Consider the following 20,399-nt stretch of genomic DNA (forward strand, 5'->3'; position numbering starts at 1 on the left):
GGTGGTCGGCGGTTGTGTTATGGTTGTCGGTGAGATGAAGATGGAGATTGGAAAGTATTTATTTACTTTTGTGGGGGTAAATTTGTATTTTGAGCACTTTTCAGCTGGTGGGCTAGTATTTCAGACTCATTTTAAAGTCTGAAAAAAGTGAGCCTTTATTCAACCAATTCAGACCTCTACCTTATTTAGACAAAGTTTCAGATTTTGCAAATTAAAAAAACAAACATCTGAAATCTGAATTGTTACCCAATTCAGATTTCAGATCTGAAAAATTAAAAAAACAAACAGCACCTAAGAAGGAAAAGATTATTGTTTTTTAAATATGTAACTTTATTTCTACGAAGGACTATATTTAAATTTCTATAAAAGGCTTCTAGACAATATGCTTTATTAAAAAAGGATGTTTGTCCTAGTCATCGTTTTCCCTTCTGTTTTATATAATAGATTATTAAAAAAGGATGTTTGTCCCAGTCATCGTTTTCCCTTCTGTTTTATATAATAGATATAAAAATTATTGTCAGCGGGGTGCGGGACGTGCACCCGCGCCCGTACTTGTCTCCACCACAAAGAGTTATTTCTTTCTTCCTAACAAGTAACAACTTACGTATTCTCTACCTCCATAATTATTTAAAGTTTTAATCTTAAAATAATATAAATTTTGTTTTAATATTTAAAGTTTTTAAGTAAATGTAACTTTCGTTTTAATTATTCAAAGTTTTAATCTTAAAAATTTTAATATTTAAAGTTTTAATATTTAAAATTTTAATCTTAAACTTTTAATATTTAATGTTTTAATCTTAAATTTTTTAATATTTAAAATTTTATCTTAAAAGTAATAATATTTAAAGTTTTAATTTTAAAAGTATGTAACTTTCGTTTTAATCATTTAAAATTTTAATCTTAAAATAATGGTAGTGCTTGGTGAAGGTAAAGAAGAGAAGTAAACAACTAATATTTTAATCTTATACCAATGTAATTTACAAAAATTAGGAAATTTTTTTAAATGAAATATGTTATTTTAAATAATAATAATAATACATATAAAAATAAAATAAGAAAAAGAATTACCTAGAGTTTGACCTCTCCTTTTGGCGGTAGCAATATAGCTACTCACATCAGTTTTGCCGTAACACTTTATCTACTCCCATCAGTTTGCCTGTAAGAGTTCTTAAATCTCTACATGCGTATACCACTATAAAAGCGAAACCCTAGAGAACTAAGTTGGGGTTATTTATTCGGAACTTTACTTTAAAATTTTAATCTTGAAATAGTATAACTTTCGTTTTAATATTTAAAGGTTTTTAGTAAACGTAAGTTTCGTTCTAATTAATTAAAGTTTTAATCTTAAGAGTTTTAATATTTAAAGTTTTAATCTTAAAAGTTTTAATGTTTAAAGTTTTAATATTTTAAGTTTTAATATTTTACTTTTAATATTTAATGTTTTTAATCTTAAAAGTTTTAATGCTTAAAGTATGAATCTTAAAAGTATGTAATTTTCGTTTTAATTATTTAAAATTTTAATCTTAAAATAATGGCAGTGTTTGGTGAAGATAAAGAAGAGAAGTAAACATGTAATATTTAAAGTTTAACTTTTAACATAATATAACTTTCGTTTTAATCTTAGCTATGAGTTTGGACGGTTTAGATTTAAAACGGACTCTTTAAAGTTTTAACAAAAAGTTAGGATCTCCAAAACTTAATAAAAAGATTTAACAACCTAATGATCTAAGACTTATAATGTCCAGGCCTTTAAAAGTTTCAAAACTTTAAAATTTCTGAACCTAATAAGTTTTAAACATTTATGTGTCAGAACGCTTATAAACTGTAAGATCTTTAGAGGTTCGGAAAAAAAAAGATCTAGTAAAAAAGTCTTAACAAATAAAAGAACTTAGAGAAAATTTGAAATAATTAAGTTCGGAGAGAAAAAAAATTTAAGAGAGAAATTAGAAATTAAAAGGAGAAAATAAAAATTAGAAAGAAAAAATAGAAATTTGGAGAGAGAATGCAAAAATTGGATAAGGAAATCAAAATTTGAAAGAGAAATTAGAGAATGAAATACTAGTTCATAAACATACAAAAACAACCTTCAGACCAATCTACGTTCATGCATTTACTTTGTTTATGTCTAAATTACATATATAGTAAAGGGAAATGATAGAGTGACTTAGAAATTGGTACTTAGAGGGTGACATATTTCCTCATTTAGAAATAAAAGCGGTCCCCACCGTAGTCAAACTTTGAAAAAACCTTGTCTTTTAGTGATTCCACATCAGCTGGGCACTAAAATGCCCAAAAAATTTGGGCTCTCTAGCATCTCCCTATAGTAAATCATGGGGCAAACTACTTTCGCATAGAAAAATTATTATATGGTCTAAAACTAAAATCATCGGACTCAAGCGTCTGTGGAAGCTCGGGATGGAGCAAGGGAAAGAAAAGAGGGAGAAAGAAAAAAACGGGAGAAAGTGAGAGAGGGGGACAGAAAGAATCTCAAGAAGAAAGAAAAATGATAATGATGGTGGTGATGGTGGTTAGAGAAGAAAGAATAGAGGCTGGAAAAGAATTGAAGGTCGGCTCAAGTTGCAATTCAGCGATATTTTTCCATGGTAATTAAGAGAAAATACATAGAAAAAACATTATGAAATGATTGAAAGGGAAAGAAATTTTTGACGGTTAAATTTGACTAACGGAATCATGCTTTTGGGTATTAAATTAGAATACTAGACAAATATAGACTATATATTCATGTTGATCATAAATTGGAGGTCAAATTTGAATCAACCCTAAAAGAAAAGTCCGGCAGCTCTCCTCCTAATAAAAAGGATCACTTCTAAAGCCCTAAACCCTTTCCTCTCCTCTTTCTCTCTTTCACCTCTCAACAACCGCTAACTATTTCAAACCTAGGCAAGAACATCTCAATACCTAGAGAGAGAAACAGATACAGAGAGAGGCTGAAGAGTTTCACTACCAAATCGAGAGAAAATGAGGAAGAAAGTCGATGACCGTATCAAAACTCTTATAGAAAATGGTGTTAAAACTAAGCACCGTTCGATTTTTGTCATCGTTGGTGATAAATCTCGTGACCAGGTATTCATTCTTCTTTCCACTTCTTGTTCAATTTTTTAGGGTTTCTGGAATTGATTCTAATGCAGTTTTTTTTTTTTGGGTATACAGATAGTTAATCTTCATTACATGTTGAGTAAAGCGGTTGTGAAATCTCGTCCTACTGTTTTATGGTGCTACAAGGATAAATTAGAACTTAGCAGGTTCATATTCACTGATTTATCTTGTTTATTTCTTCCCTAAATGTTTAATCTTTTCAATTACTAGACTAGATTGATATAAGTATTACTAACCTACTATTAGGAACGAAAACCTTGGAGTTTGTTGGTTGAGTTGATTTTTTTTTTCCAGAACCAGAGCTATTGGTTATTAGGGAAATATCAAAACCTTTAAAATCAACATCATTGCGATAAAAAAATCGTTTTTGAACAAAAACCACTAGATAAAGTCTGTTCTTTTACACTATTGGTGTGTATATATTGTTTGCAGTCACAAGAAGAAGCGAGCAAAACAGATAAAAAAGTTAAGGAGAAGTGGGTTACTTGACCCTGAGAAGGTTGATCCTTTTTCACTATTTGTTGAAAGTGGAGGATTGACATATTGCTTGTATAAAGATTCAGAAAGGATTCTTGGTAATACATTTGGAATGTGTGTTCTCCAGGTATAATTAGCAAAATTTCCTATTGTAATTTTATATCATATAATCCTAAGCTCATTCAACTACTTATCAAATAAATATTTATCTGGGTTGGGTGATAATATCTTAACTCATACCGGTTTGATTTCTATTTTAATCCTTCTTTTTGTTTAGGATTTCGAAGCGTTGACACCTAATCTTCTTGCAAGAACGATAGAAACAGTGGAAGGTGGTGGTTTAGTTGTGCTAATGCTTCATTCTCTATCATCTCTCACTAGACTTTATACCATGGTTATGGTAAGTATCATATCCAATGCTCTACATGCTTACTATTCTCATGCTTTCATGGAATTACTAGAAGATGGACTATAGAATACTTCCATTTATCTATTTGTTATTTTACGCATTGCTTTAAGGATGACTAATACACTATAATATATATATATATATATATATATATATATATATATATATATATATATATATATGTAAATAGCAAATGTCGTATAATATATGTAAACCAACATGCGCAGAGCTTTCTCTTTTTCCATATTAAAACTGTGCTTGAATTAAGACATGGACTTGGAAAACTGCAATTTCTTTCTACTTGTGGCGATTATATTATAATGCCGATACTCAAAGAGTGTTTTATCCCTTTTTCGCTTTTACGTTGACTCTTAATTTAGGCGTGTTTTTTGCATAAGAATCCAAATAATATACAATACAACTATTGTCCCCTACAAATGATTTTCTTGCACATCTCCTTACATGTCAACTATTATCATTGATGGAAATGTTTACAATTTCAGGATGTTCATGATAGATTCCGAACAGAATCCCATTTTGAGGCAACTGCACGCTTTAATGAGCGCTTCTTGTTGTCCCTTGCGTCGTGTAAATCATGTGTTGTTATGGATGATGAGTTGAATGTTTTACCGATTTCATCACACATTAGATCAATCACACCAGTTCCTGTCGAGGAGGTGAGTTTTTACTCCTTAGTGATTGTGTTTTTGAAGTTTGTATGTGCTAGATTTATTCTATGGGAATATCCTTCTAGTTTATTTTTATCAACAAAATTGCATCTGAGACAACATGTGGTTTTCAACTTATATTTTGAGTATACTTCGTTCCCAAAACCACAGTTGTAGTTATTATGCTCATTTTGTATAGTTGATAGTGGGTGTGAACATTGTGCTGTGAACACTAATCTGTTCTCTTTTTCTTATTGGCTCTTTCTTTATAGGATTCAGAAGGACTTTCAGAAACGCAACGTGACTTGAAGAATCTAAAGGAACAACTTGTTGATGATTTCCCTGTTGGCCCATTGATCAAGAAATGTCGTACACTTGACCAGGTATTTTGTTTTGTTTGACAGATATAATTATGGCCGCATTGACTATTGATATAAAAGATTTAAGCCCTTGCAACTTGGTGAAACCTTTCAAAGATCAGCCTCAGCTCATAATTGTTATGTTTTCAATAGGGAAGAGCTGTCATTACTTTCCTTGATTCTGTTCTGGATAAGACACTACGGAGCACTGTTGCTCTGCTGGCTGCTCGTGGTCGTGGAAAATCAGCCGCACTTGGTCTTGCAATGGCGGGAGCTATTGCTGCAGGGTTATATTTCTATGCTGACAAAATTGTTTTTTCTAGTTCTTTAGTTTCCCATATTATCTTCTATTAGTTGTGGATGTGTCAATTAGTTCTTTCTGTGTGCAGCTATTCAAATATTTTTGTAACTGCGCCTGGCCCGGAGAATTTGAAAACGTTGTTTGAATTTGTGTGCAAGGGTTTTGATGCTCTCGAGTATAAGGTATATATCTTCTTAACCTCTGGATTTAGATGAATTTTGTTACATATTCAAGGCTATTCTAGCAAGTAGTAGCTTAACCTCTTTTTTTGCGTTCTCGTTGTTCATGTTATTTTATACTAACTGTAGATTTGAGAGGTACTAATAAATAGTAGACTATTGAGTTCCATTTTGATTCTGAAGCTGAAATAACTTTTTGAAAAATAATAATTTTGTACACTAGTTAAAAAATAATAATTTGTACACTGGTTCTTTTAGAAAAATAAATCACACCATATTTATATACAACAATAAGATTGTATAGTCTTTTTCACTTGTATACAACAAGGACTTGACTGTTTGACAAACACAAAGTACAAATGTTATTACTTATGTTGTATAAACTAAAACGACGCTTGGAAGTGTTTTTTTCTATGGTTACATACACCTCAAGGCGAAAACAAACCCCTCCCCTCGAGGCGCGCCTTGAGGTGTACGCGTATACCGTTTTAAAGAATTGGCTGCAGTAATATACTTATCTTTATAATCTACGTGTTTGGTAGGAAGGGGAAATTTCTTCGTCTCTAGAGACTTTCTTAGAAATTCTGTGTCTGAAGAACACGTACATTTTGTCATTTGTACAATTTTTTATGTGCTTTGCCCTTATCCTGTTATATTTTTACCATTCTTTTTCTATTAAATGTGCATCATTCTTAAGCTTTGAATAAAGTACGCAATTTTGGTCTTTTGCAGGAGCATATAGATTATGATTTGGTGAAAAGTGTTAATCCTGAGATTAAGAAAGCTATCATCCGGATAAATATTTACAGGCAGCATAGGCAGACAATTCAGGTAGATGGCCTGTTCTTGTATTGACGGTTGAATACATCAATGTCAACTATGTATTGCTGTTCATCTATCCTCAAAACGTCAATTAGTTTTGGGTTTTGCGAGCTGAAATGAGCTGTTAGGATTTGTGAGTTGGAATTACCTACAGTAAAATGATTCTCCTATTTTATTTCTCGGAGTATTAGATTCTGATCACCCTTGAGTTACCCTGTGTTTGATTTTGACTGTGGAAAAGCATATCTTTGTTTTTAGTTAGGTTTGAAAAGCCACAGTGAGGGACTCGTAATTCAGTGTAGATCCTCTTACATGATATCTCATAATTAAGTAGTAATATGCATGTGTCTCTCCCTTTTTCTCATGAAGATCCTATATACGAGAGCTTACATGTTACTCTGCTTGTTGTAGTATCTTATCCTTAGTGTTGTCAGTTTCCAATTTAACCATAGGGTGCTTGGTTCTCCTCCGGATGAGGAATTTTTAGAAGTAAACTAGGGTACATATAAATACTCATTGTATATTTCTTTGAAGAGTAACTGATTATACTGTTTCCGTGTCTATCCGTGTTGAATATCTCAATTAAGTTGTATATTTCTTTGAAGAGTAACTGATTATACTGTTTCTGTGTCTATCCGTGTTGAATATCTCATAATTAAGTTGTATATTTCTTTGAAGAGTAACTGATTATACTGTTTCTTTGAAGAAGTAAACCAGAACAAAAAGTTTTATTTTTTTGAAAGATTAGAATGAATATGGCATAAAAGAAATTCAATTTTGTGATGTAGCTCAGACTTTAGTATATGAAAGGCTGCTGCTCTTTTCAAGCTGAGTTTTCTCTGAGATGTTTTTTTAATATTTTCTACAGTATATTCAGCCGCACGAACACGACAAACTTTCACAAGTTGAACTCTTAGTTATTGATGAAGCAGCAGCTATTCCGTTGCCACTAGTTAAATCTTTGCTTGGGCCATACCTGGTCTTCATCTCATCTACTGTCAACGGGTATTCTTTTGTGTGATTTCTCTTATTATGTTTAATACTATCTGGATGTTGGTAGAAACCACCCTTAAATGGAGATGGAACTTCACATTCATTTACTTTATCATGTTAGCATGTCAACAATTCCCTCAGACGTACTAGCTCTATTTCTTCTCCCAGTTGGGCGGTATATTAAGTTCTAAAACGTATTTCACAGATATGAGGGTACAGGTCGCTCCTTATCACTAAAGCTTCTGCGGCAGCTGGAAGAACAGAGCCAGAACAGTAAGAGTGTTGATGGCGCTATTTCTGGTAAAAAATTCTACTCTTGTATTAGATTTCATAGTTTCTGAGTCTGAACAAGAAATGAGAGCTTCCAAAAAGGCATCATGTTGATGTTTTAACATGAGTACTTCTTTTGTCAGTTCTTCCTTTCCTGTCCGTATTATGACAAAAATAGAAATGTCTTTGTACCTCTGTGTTTCGCTAGTTGAAATGGCCAGTGTTCTTAACAAAAGCTATGCGCAGGTTGATACAATCTATGTAAACAGCTAAAGAAAGTGAATAGTAGACATTACTTGCGTTGTCTTGGTAGTCTTATTGATGGTTCAGGCTGAACTTAATTATATCTGGGCTTCGGGTGCAAAATTCTTCTGCTACACATTTTTTGAGTCTTAGTTGGTTCTAAGTAAAAAACAACATTTCTTCTTATTGTTTTCACATGGTTGTCTACATTTTTGGTCTACAATCACATAAGAGTGTTAGAATCTTTGCAAGCGTATAAAAATATTGATTGCATTCCTCTGTTTATCTAACACTTAATCTTTCCCCAATAATATAATTTTTGGTTATAGGTAGAACTTTTAAGAAGGTAGAACTGAGTGAAGCTATTAGATACGCTCCTGGTGATCCAATTGAGTCGTGGCTTCATGGTTTACTTTGTTTGGATGCTACAAATTCTATTCCTAATATCAGCAGGTTAGTATGGTATTAAGGGGTTGGAGATTCTGGCAACATCTTTATCATCTTTATTGAATTTTTTTTTTAATTTTTCAAGGTTACCCCCTCCAAGTGAATGTGAGCTTTACTATGTCAATCGGGATACTCTTTTCTCCTATCACAAAGACAGTGAATTGTTTCTGCAGGTATATCTTCTTTTCTTGTTGAACTTTAAAGTAAAAAAAAAATTTGCACTTAACATGTAATATTACTTGTATAATTTGATCTGCGCAGAGGATGATGGCTCTCTATGTTTCTTCCCACTACAAAAATTCTCCAAATGACTTGCAACTAATGGCTGATGCTCCAGCCCACCACTTGTTTGTTTTACTTGGTAAGTAGTTGATCTGAACGTCTTATACTTAGTTTTGTTAAAATTCGCATCTACTTATTACCTTATATGCAGGTCCTGTTGATGAATCAAAGAATCTCCTCCCGGATATATTGTGTGTCATCCAGGTTTGACTTCCTATTCTCTGAACGATAGGATAATTTTACTACAGCTATCCAAACTTGTGACTTTTTCTTGTGAAAGAAAGAGTGGAGCTTATGAATTGCATGTGATGCATATTGCTGTTGAGTGTTTGTCCATACTAAAAGTTTGTGACATTAAGAGTAACATTTAAGGTTGTATTATCCACAGGTTTGCCTTGAAGGACAGATTTCTCAAAAGTCAGCCATGAAAAGTTTGGGTGATGGCCGCTCTCCTTTCGGGGATCAGATTCCTTGGAAATTTTGCGAGCAGTTCAGGGACACAATGTTTCCAAGTCTTTCAGGTGCTCGAATTGTTCGTATTGCTGTCCACCCGAGTGCCATGAGGGTAACTACTCCTGTCTTGGTTATGCTGAAATGTGTTTATTAAGCAAGTTTCAGTGTCATAATTTGAGATCTTAAATTTCTTGTAGCTGGGATATGGTTCAATTGCGGTGGAACTTCTGGCAAGGTAAACCTCTTTGACTTTTAGTTACTTTATGGTTCCTAATCAAATATTGGGGAGAGGAGGTGGTAACCTTAGGAAGGGGTAATTAGCTGATACAGTTGTGGATTTAGAAAGTTAATATAGTATCCGTGTCTCAAAACGGAGACCTAGAGTGTGGGATCCAACTTGATAACCACTCCAACCAAGGGTTGTTGGCTCTCAAAGGCCCACGAACGTCGGTGGCGTTCGGTTGGAACATTTTGAAGCTCTCATATGTATGAGGCCATTTTGAGGGTTCTCAAAGACTAGCGGAGCAATTAATAACTGAAACCTCCGGTACAGGGTCTTCTGCAATGCAATATATGAATATATATATATATATATATATATATATATATATATATATATATATAAATATATATACTTCAGCTTCAGTTTGGACGAACTGACAGTTTATTGTCTGCAGGTATTATGGAGGAGAGCTAACCAATATCACTGAGAATGATACTGATAAAGTTGAGGAAAAACCCCCTGTCAGAGTTATAGAAGCTGCTGAAAAGGTACATTTTTATATCTAGAATTGATTCTATCAAATAAGCTTTATTGGCATATATTTGATTTTCTTCATTTTTCAATTGTGCCTGCAACTTGTCTCGTGAAGTATGTAATGATATATTGATATTGTGTGTGGTTTACTCTTGGAGCTGTTCTGTATTTGGTCAAATATTAGAAGTTCAGAAGTTCAACAAAAAAAAAAATATTAGAAGTTCAGCTACTATTCTCTTCAGTTGACACAACCCTTGAAAACGATCTTTTGATAAGTTGATAAGCTAGTTGAACCATCCTCTTTTTATGTCCCGGTCTCAGGTTGAATTCTAACTTTCAGTATAATACAGGTTTCCTTGCTAGAAGAGAACATAAAGCCGAGAACAGACCTTCCACATCTACTTGTGCATCTTCGTGAACGTAGACCTGAAAAGCTACATTATCTTGGTGTCTCATTTGGATTGACCCTGGACCTGTTCCGCTTCTGGAGGAAACACAAATTCGCTCCTTTTTATATTGGACAAATTCCGGTTAGGATTTAATTCTTGTTTCAATTTAGAAGAAAGTGAGCTTTAAATTTTCCTTCCACTGGCTTTCTGATGAATTGTTTCGATGCACCAGAATGCTGTGACTGGTGAACATACTTGTATGGTTATTAAACCCTTAAAGAATGATGATATTGAGGTTCATGAATCAGATGAATGGGGTTTCTTCTCTCCATTTTATCAAGGTGAGTTCATGCTGAAACAGTTTTAAGTTTTGCCCTTCGACCGGATTTATTTGTTTGTTTCAGTGGCCTTACGAGTTCATGACCCAGATTTCCGGAGACGTTTTAGCAGACTCCTGGCTTCTAGTTTCAAAGCAATGGAGTATAAGCTTGCCATGAGGTCAGCTCTAGAACATAAAAGCTCAGTTTATCAGATAATCTTCTATGGCAACTCTAACTTGTTATCATGTTGTTTAGTATCTTGGACCCAAAGATCAACTTCACCGAAAGGGAACCTGACATCTCAACTGAATTACAAACAGAACTACATACAATACTGACTCCATATGACGTAAATCGTCTTGAAGCTTATACCAACAATCTTGCAGATTTTCACATGGTGAGATTGCCAATCTTTTCTTGTTCCATTTGTTATTCATCGTAACCATCTCATATTTGTTATCCGTAAATACACCAATGAAGTAGAAATTGTCTAATCTTGTATAGTTGTACCACCTTATGATAACTTTGGTGATAAATTGATAATAAATAGCTTCGCCTATATTTTCATTATTCAAACTGATACTTGTGGTTGTGAAGAAACTTGTACACATCCAGGACCATCACCCCCTGCCAAATGGCCTCTCAAACTGATACTTATGGTTGTGAAGAAACTTGTACCATCCTATGTAGTTGGTCTCGGTCTCGGTCCGGCTGAAGGCCGAGACGAGACCGAGACAGGCCGAGATTCTCGGTGAGACAGCAAATATAGAAATTAGCTAAATTCTAAAATAGTTCACTTCATTAGGTTAATAAAACGACGTTCATACTTCATAAGTATTCTTTGCTTCTTCTTAGTTCTTAATTCTAGTTGTACTATGTATTATAACTTAATTTCTGTACAAGGAAATCCCAATCTACTAAACTTTTGAAAGTTTCTAAAGAATTTATTAGTTTCTCTCTAAGGCATAAACCCTAAATATTCTATATAGTATTATTGCTGTTTATATTAGATACATTGGGAATATAATAAGTAGTTAAGATTTGAGAATATAATAAATAGTAGTACTTAATTTAGGTCAAAGAGTTTTCCAAAAAAAAAAATCTAAATATTTGGAAGTTGCTGTCTCAGTCTCGGGGTCTCGGCCGAGTCTCGTCTCGGGAGAGGGCCGAGACCGAGACGAGACCCGAGATTCTCGGCCGAGACCAACTACATAGGTACCATCATAGTTTAATATTTCGTAGTATAATAGTGCAATACAAGCACAGTCAACCTCCCCCCCCCCCCCCCCCCCCGGCAAATGAGCAGTGAAACTGTTAAAAATTAGATTGAGAGGCTTCAGTTTAGGATAGATTTGATGAAAAACCTTGATTGGACAGGAAAAATGCTAAAAATGACTAACATGGATAGTTTTTTGAAGTTGTAACTTGTTATCTTTTGTTTTGAAGCTAATAAACTTTGACATAAGTGCTTCTGTTTGTGTCTGTGTGTAGTTCCTATAATGTTATTAGGACTAACGACTAGTTTTATGCTGCTTAATAGATACTTGACCTTTTACCAAGTCTTGCTCATCTCTACTTCCAAGAGAAGCTTCCAGTTGCATTATCTTATGTTCAAGCCTCTGTGCTACTCTGTATGGGATTGCAGAATCAGAATGTCACTTATCTTGAGGTTCGTCACTTCACCTGCCAACGGAAAATTTATCTAACTCAGTTTTCTATTTCATACGGTAAGCTAAGAATTTGTGTTACTAATCATCGTTCAGGGACAAATGAAGCTGGAAAGGACGCAAATCTTATCTTTGTTCATCAAAGTTATGAAAAAGTTTTACAAGCATCTGCACAATGTCGCAAAGAAAGAGATTGAAAAAACTTTACCTCGTCTTAAAAACGTATTGTACTGTCAACTTCTAAGAACTCTCTCTAACCAAACATAGATCTGTCAGAACCTAATTTTGTTTTCATTTTTAAAATTTCTGAAACCCCCATTTCTGGGCGATACTCTTTCCAGGTTGAAATGTTACCTCACAAAGTGTCGCTGGATGATGAACTAAATGATGCAGCAAAGCAAGTGAAGGTACCTATATTACTCTAAAGCTGTATTTTTACTTCTTTTTTAGGTCGTCTTCTGTACCCCGTACGAACTTCCTTACAAAATATATGTTTATATATAGGACAAGATGAAAGCGCAGAGCGATGTTGTATTAGATCCAGAGATCCTGCAACAATATGCTATTCCAGACGATGATGCTGCTCTTGATGAAGCTTTAAAAAGTGGGAAGATTGGTGCAAGTGGTGTTGTTAGTTTGAAATCAAACAGGAAAAAGACAGAAAAAGAAGGAACCCCAAAAGAGACCGGTAAAAGTAACAAGAAAAGAGGGAATGATGGCAGTGCATCAAAATCACACAAAAAGAAGAAAGCAGAAAAGATGGGATGATGGCAGTGCGTCAAGATCACACAAAAAGAAGAAACTGTGGTGAGATCTACTGATGAGCGACTTTTCTGCTAATGAATCGATTAAAGCAGATAGTTAAAAAATGCTATTAGGATGGTATAGAGATGAGGCTGAAATTTGTATTATTCCGTCTGTCCGGAGTAGTAGATAATCGTTGTTCCAATTTTGATTGATTAAATTATAGTAACCCTAGTTATCTATTGATATTGTAATTGCGAGGAGTTAGCATATTGTTTTATAGTTTTAGTTGTTGATCTGTTCCAAATCCTTGGTTCATCCAGATTGTTATCCATGTTGAAGACGATCTTTAAACTTATGAATTGTAATTTTATTCTCAGGAACTCAGAGAACTTAAATCAGTCTTCACATGGTCCATCTAGAGTGTTTACTACATATATTTTTATCGGTATGGTGTGACCTTTGATTTCCTTAGATTGTTGGGCACCGAGTTGCCAACAAATACTTGTGAAGGAAATTAGTATGTGGCATTTGGCTCCGAAGTCGGGAACTCTAGACCAAGCGATATGTATTCCATCAGACTGCAGTCACAGAACATTATTACTCTCACTGGGAATGCGAGACCCTACCTACTCTCAGGCTGGCCAGGTTGAGACCTTGTTTACTCTGATCAACCGGACTTGTTTCAGTCCATTATTGTGTACAAATCGCTCCAAAGCCTCCATATCAACAAAACACTGAATCATAAAAACCACGAGGCTTTTTGAAAAGTTTAATGACTTCGAAAACAAACCTCTGCATTTGTTTACGCATCAAGAGAAATGCTAGCACCACAGCCGTCCACCAAAAGTACTGAGAAAGTTGTTAAATGTTTCTACTTGGAGAACGAGTAGTCACTTGAGTATTCCATATTTTGTCGGATATCTCTATGCTACTAGAGATGCATGTTGTCTGAAGTAAAACGATGAAGCATCCTTGTACTACATCTGTGTGGAATCTGTGTTTTCTTGAGCTCAATATAAGGACAGAGAAATTGGACAGTTGTGAAACATTTTCTTCACATATACCCTATGAACTAATGATGACATGAGATTATATTATTCCAAGGATGTATCCAATAATCTCTCCAGCTAGAATCTCTCCGTATAAAAGAATCTCTCCAGCTACCGTATACTTTGACCAGTGGTGATAGGACTTTTCTCGTGCAAAGGTATGTCAACTACATTTGCTGATCACGCAAAATTTTTCTCCAGGAAGTTACCTATAATGTGTTTGACGTCCATTGTCACTCATATTAGAAATTCACATGCTTTACGTGCAATTTCAATATCACTAACCATTGTCTACCGAGGCCAGGCCATGCAACTTAAATTGCTCAAATCAAAATTTCATTTTTTTTTTCTGAGAAGTCGACTACACTGTACGTTAGTCGTTACAAGGCATCGATACATCATGAAAATGTGATAAGCACGCTAACCGCTTAAGTTAAACTTATAACGAAAGAAGCCTAAAATCCGACAATTACATTATTTATATCTTTAACCATCCAAATTCAATAACCATAAAATCCACTTTAGGATCAAACCTGGGACCGACCGGATTATGGGGTTTATGTCAACACTATCAACCACGTAGGTTGTTTGACAAATCAAAGTTCCGTTGATATCCAAAAGATACCATTATGTTAAAATTATGCACACAAATTTTGCCAGCAAAGACTATTAGAAGTTTAATTCATGGCAATGGACTCTGAGGTATTTGTACTCAGACAGTTTAGACCCAAGTTGATCGTAGACATCCTATTTTCTGAAAGAGTTTCATCAGATGGAGCACAGACATGTTTAGTGTTATACGACATTGATTACTTCATCCAGTTTTTCTACCACAGGGTTTTCTTGACAAGATATCTGATCCGTCATGAGGTGGCTACGATCGTTTTGACCTGCCACATCATTTACCTAGAAAGTGAGGATATGGCTTAAGGTGGGTTCACGTCTCACTAATGAAGCAAATGAGGTTACACCAACATTATGCATAAATCCTGACATTAAAAACTACAATTTGCTACATTTTTAGAAGAGAGAGAGAAACAGAGTAAAAGTGAAAGAAATTTGCAACTTCTCAGTTTGTTGATCTGCACTTTTATTAAACACTCAAGTTTACTGCGAAGAGAAAAAGAAGACGGCAGCCTCTCCCATAACAGGGGACAATTATCCCATCAAATATGAACTCTGGATCGAAAAAAAATAAAACAAAAACATCTTCAATAATTTCATATGAAGTTTCGGATGTCCAAAGACTTCACATCAACCATTGGTTCGTCCTTGAATTCCTCCCTGAAATATACAAAAGAAATTTCAGAACAGCGTTTAATAGGTCTGCCAATAGAGTTCTTAGTACTCGTAACTTTGAGTAAGCATGGTGTATGAAATACACGAGTCACCACTCCAAAACAAAATAGAATGAAAAATAAAGTGAGCTTTTTTGTTACTGCAGCTAGGTGCCTAAAAGGTTATAACCCACTTGTCAATGTCGATTTTGGAACTTATCTATGAACTATGATTTTAAATTTCGACTATTTCATCGATATGGGTATTCTAAATCAAAGTATCAAACATAAAATTTTCATAGTATCAACCATGTTAAGTAGCCTCGGAGTTTTATCACCATCTGTTCTACCCTAACACCCTACGAGCTCGATTGAAGTAGAGACAAGTAAAGACGGTGACTAGCTTTCTCTATTGCTCATAAGAATGAGATCATTCTGCGACAACTAGAAGAAATCTTTATTTGAACCTATGTACAGTGTAACGATTCAGCAGAGAAAAAGATTCCTACAGTAATGTGAGGTGTACAAGTGTCAAACAACATACCGTTTCTTCTGAGTTTCCATAGCTTCAAGAGCATCCTTTGTAAGCTCCTCCAACTGAGCCTTCGCGATTTTAAGCTCCAGCTGTTCTTCATACTTGGGAAGATTTTCTTTTTGAATGCCAAGCCTAGTTTATAGTCAATTGGTGGGACATAAGACAAGTTAGTGAATACCTTACATATTACATATCACAGTCCATACCTCATTTATATCCTATTTTATAATAAAGTAAGACCCGACATTAGTCCTCCAATGTTCATTGTTTAGAAAGATTTACGAGATATGAAAAAAAGAGCAAGCAATAAGCAGAAAATAAGAAACATATAATGAACTCAAGGCCACAAAATAGTTATGGAGTCAATAATGTACTGACCATGGGTTTGGTCTTCTAAAACATTGATGGAACGTGGGGTCAAAGTACAATCTTGCTTAATGAACGGGGAAATAAGTTAAAGTCATTTAGGTTGCCCAGAATACAGATAATATGCCAAGTCGACAGGGTCAACATTCAAAGGAACACTCACTTCTTGTTAACCTTGTCAAATTCTGCTAGAAGAAGTTAACAATTCAGAAGGGAGAGAACAATGTGTCAGGGAAATAAGTTAAAGTCATTTAGGTTGCCCAGAATACAGATAATATGCCAAGTCGACAGGGTCAACATTCAAAGGAACACTCACTTCTTGTTAACCTTGTCAAATTCTGCTAGAAGAAGAGCCATTCCCTTCTTATCGTTCCTCATAAGTGGTTTTTTAAGCTCTTTCTCAACTTTCTCCAATGCATCCATCATCAAAGCTTCAGCACCAAGCTCATCAGAGAGGCCTCTCCTGCAAAGGGAAAGGGAAGAGAAGAAAATGTAGTCCTGAGCAAAGAATAAACTATGCAATATAAATCAACTAAAGAAATGTAGTCCTCGGCATTCAATTAAGTATTACTGAGCCCATTTTGATTAAAGGGAAATGTAAGCACTCATATTTCAAAGAGAAATGTCATAATTGGGTCTTAATAGATCAGAACAATGACGTCCTCTCATTTCAAACCTTAAAAGTTGATAGAAACTTTAAACCACAGGCCCATAAGGTGAACTTTGAATCAGTTACCACATGCCCATAAGCTGATGCATCACATGTGACACAGCGTTAATGAGAAAATCTAAGATACAGGCCAATCAAAGTTGGCTTGATATATGACAATAACAGTCTTACTGCTGAGCATAATTTCAAATGGGGTTGAACTTTGAACCACAGCCCCGTCTGGTGATGCATCACATGTGACACAGGGTTGATGAGAAAATCCATGATACAGGCCAATCCAAGTTGGCTTGATATATGACAATATTAGTCTTACTATCCCGAGACTTCCACAGTTCCTTAGTATCCCTAGAGTCCGCACACATCTTCTGGTTCATATGGCTACTGATCTACTTTTCTCGTGCAAAGAGAAAAGATATCCGAGTTAAAGTAATCAACTAAGTATATCCAATAACATTTAATGTGAAGACACCGTTAAAAATCTCTGCTCTACAACGGAGGAATGTGAACATTGTGCATATATCAGTACAAAGTAGGTCATATAAAGCAAATGTGAACAACAATACATACTTGATCCGGATCTCTTTCAATGTCAATAGATAGTTACGAGCATCTGGAATGTCTTGAGTTTTTGTCTGAATAGTGTACTGGATCCTTTGCGATTCTGAAAACAAGTCCGCCCTGCAGGTTGAGAAAGAGAACATAATTATAGACAAAATCTCCTCTGAGTTTGGAGTCAAGACCGCACCATGTCTACAAGTCATGGTGAATTGATTGAGACAAAATGGGTTTGTCTTAGATTGTGTCGGTCTAACAAAGTTTCAGTAATAACCTCAAGATGACACCTTATATATTCAGCGAAAAGGATTTTAGAGATTATAATACGAGATACAACAGGAATGGTAAGGATAAAGTAGACAGTCACAAGATCACAACATATACTGATAGTGAAAAGTTGAAGGTATACATCACATTCAATACAAGCCCATTTATTACTAAAATTGTAGCCTAGTCAGGACTAGCTCGGAGACCCTGGACATGTTCTCACCCAGACCACGAACAGACAGCGGGAATGGCAGAGATACCACTGCTGCCGATACAGTGGATAATGATGCTGCTGCCACCAATACTCTAGTCTAACATTTACCTTTTTCAACATATAACCCCTACAATAACTCAGTATTTTGGCCTACTGAAAGCTAGGCCCGAACCAAAACAGACAAACTCTGTTTTACATTCAATACCTTCATCCCCACCAAAACTAAATAATATTGATCAATCAAATAGATTCTTCGAAAGTGAAAAATAAGAAGATTATAATTTAGTACAAACAGATGCATATAAATTTATCCATGTTTTACTGTTTTTTGAATCCCTACGCCTAAATATATTAGAAATTTAGAACCAACCAAAATAGATTCTTCCAGAGTGCAGAATAAGGACATTAGAGAGGATATGGACATCCTCAGTGGTTTCAAATACAGATATCCCCTACTGGTGTTAGTACACAGCCTGAAACTTATCTCGCAATTTATCTATAAAATATGCCACGACAAGAGAAGATCATTTTAAGAACCATCTTCAATTACAAAATGGGCTCCCAACAGTGAACATCAATCACGGAATTTTAACCGTACAGAGGTACTAAGTAATATTTTCTTAAAATGAAGATAGTGGTGCTTAAAGATTACATTATAGAGTCCGCTACCTAATTGAAAAACTGAAAAGGGAGTGAGAAAATTCTTACTTTTCTCTTACAGTCTTCATTACTTTCGCATATTGTGTTACAGCAGCTGGATCCTCTGGATTTAAGGTGATCTTTTCCTTTCGAAGTATCCCCATGGCAGTCTCAAATTTGTTCTTAACCTCCAAAAATATGTTCTTCAGCATCTCTTTAATCACACAATGCGCAATAGTTAGCAATACGAGACTGTACAAAATACAACTGTAAAGAGTCTAAAGACGAGCTTTTTCTAAGATAAAATTTAAAATGTCATCCAGCAACTTAATCGACAGAATCACAGAAGCTTTTATATAGTTAACTCATGCACAATGATGCTTTTATAGATAATCTCTAGCTGCAGTTAAGAATGTTAGTATTGGAAAATGTGATTGCACTTGCAACAGATTTCAGAAGACTCAGTGACAACATAATATGAACACCTGTGCTGTTTCTACTACTTTAGGTATTGAAACTTATAAAACCAAGGAAAATTTTGACTCACCATCTCCCTTAAGAACTGCAGGTGCAGCTTCTTTAGCAAAGCAACGGACTGGAACAGCACGTTCATGTTGTAGGATCACTTGACCAGCGCACAACTGTAAATACAAAAACAAAATAAAAAATAAAAATGGGTGAGAACATAAAACCTCAAGAAGTAGGTAGAAGACATTCAAAAAGCACTCTCACAAAGAATCACATACTCAAAATACTTTGAAAAGGGCACCACATAATTAGTATTGATGGGACTAGCAAGCATCAAGTTTTGCCATCCTCCAATGATCAAATAAACATTCTAGTGTCCATAACAACTTAAGAAATGCTCTCTCTAAGTTTTGTTAGAAACCCACATTCCATATTACTTTTAGGTTTAATTAATCTGGACTTCGTTACAAAGTCAAAAATCCACATACATTTTCTTACACACTTCAGAAAGTTAATATGAGTTTCACAATAATAAATTGCCTCAAATGCTAACAACAAAACCATCAGGCTATCTTGACCAACAAACGAGGAACAAAATCTGAAGAACTAAACTAGATCATGACCTAAAAAACCCGATCAATCAGATAACTGAACTGGATATCCAAAATGAACATTTTTTTTTTCCTGATCAGAATCCAAAAACCACTTATCCAGAAACAAATTATATCAAACAGATTTTCAAGCACAAACTAATTGATACATAAAACACCAACCTCATAGAAAATTATAATCCTAGTTTCCGATTACATCAGAAAGAAGATCTAAGAGAACAAATTTAGATGAACCACATAAAAATTCCAACTTTCAAAATCGATTTAGGGCAAATGAAATACCTGCTTGGATTTCGATAAGAGACGAGAAGTAAACGCCATGATCTGAGAATATACCGCCGATGAGTTTCACAGTTCCGACCGATGACTGAACGAAAACCTAATTCTCTCAAACCGAGGGGGTTCTTATCAGCGTAGTAGTTTGCCCTAGTTAATGGAAATTGGGAAGTAAAACGTAGAAACCAGCATGAAGTGTAAGATTACGGAGTAGTCCTCTGATGTTTCGAGTTATTTACCGAGTCCTGCCACTTTTTCCAAATTTGTCGAGTTGACTTTGTCAGGGACATGATCGGCTAAGATTTAAGATCTACAAATTTTGAGTATCTCGATGAAGTTTAAACGGATGAGATGACTAGAGGAACTACAGCCCGTGAGTTGGTTATTTGCCTTCGTTTTTTAGAAATCATGTACGTTAGTCGTCACAAGGCATTGATACATCGTGAATATGTGATAAGCACGATAACTGTCTAAGTTAAATCATCGATAAACCATGGATTCCACCTCCTTTAGGAATCGAACCTGGGACCTCCAAGATTTTGGAATTTATGTCAACATTTTCAACCACTTGG

General features: G+C 34.8%; 2 protein-coding genes across 2 annotated transcripts; one reads left to right on the top strand and one right to left on the bottom strand.

Annotated features, from left to right (window-relative positions):
* Positions 1-2,470: 2,470 nt before the first annotated feature.
* Positions 2,471-13,295, top strand: LOC147564997 (GNAT acetyltransferase (DUF699)). The gene is made up of 26 exons (XM_086651403.1): positions 2,471-3,084; positions 3,172-3,263; positions 3,550-3,721; positions 3,872-3,994; positions 4,507-4,680; positions 4,944-5,054; positions 5,184-5,317; positions 5,420-5,513; positions 6,243-6,341; positions 7,201-7,337; positions 7,531-7,625; positions 8,168-8,291; positions 8,371-8,458; positions 8,547-8,646; positions 8,719-8,771; positions 8,956-9,132; positions 9,218-9,255; positions 9,698-9,791; positions 10,128-10,307; positions 10,399-10,507; positions 10,595-10,664; positions 10,742-10,883; positions 12,027-12,155; positions 12,250-12,375; positions 12,495-12,560; positions 12,658-13,295. Exons 1-26 carry the CDS (start codon positions 2,980-2,982, stop codon positions 12,919-12,921), a joined length of 3,096 nt encoding a protein of 1,031 aa, XP_086507529.1. The 5' UTR covers positions 2,471-2,979; the 3' UTR covers positions 12,922-13,295.
* Positions 13,296-15,022: 1,727 nt separating this feature from the next.
* Positions 15,023-20,109, bottom strand: LOC147564998 (putative ATP synthase 24 kDa subunit, mitochondrial). The gene is made up of 7 exons (XM_086651406.1): positions 19,834-20,109; positions 19,020-19,113; positions 18,542-18,686; positions 17,365-17,475; positions 16,444-16,590; positions 15,771-15,893; positions 15,023-15,233 (listed from the first exon to the last, which is right to left on the bottom strand). The coding sequence occupies exons 1-7, from the start codon at positions 19,870-19,872 to the stop codon at positions 15,170-15,172; spliced, it is 723 nt and encodes a 240-aa protein (XP_086507532.1). The 5' UTR covers positions 19,873-20,109; the 3' UTR covers positions 15,023-15,169.
* Between the last annotated feature and the right edge of the window lie 290 nt (positions 20,110-20,399).

The sequence above is a fragment of the Eschscholzia californica genome, unplaced genomic scaffold, assembly GCF_041429995.1.
Source record: "Eschscholzia californica isolate CP2 unplaced genomic scaffold, dmEscCali1.0.p SCAF_1, whole genome shotgun sequence".
Lineage (NCBI taxonomy): Eukaryota > Viridiplantae > Streptophyta > Magnoliopsida > Ranunculales > Papaveraceae > Eschscholzia > Eschscholzia californica.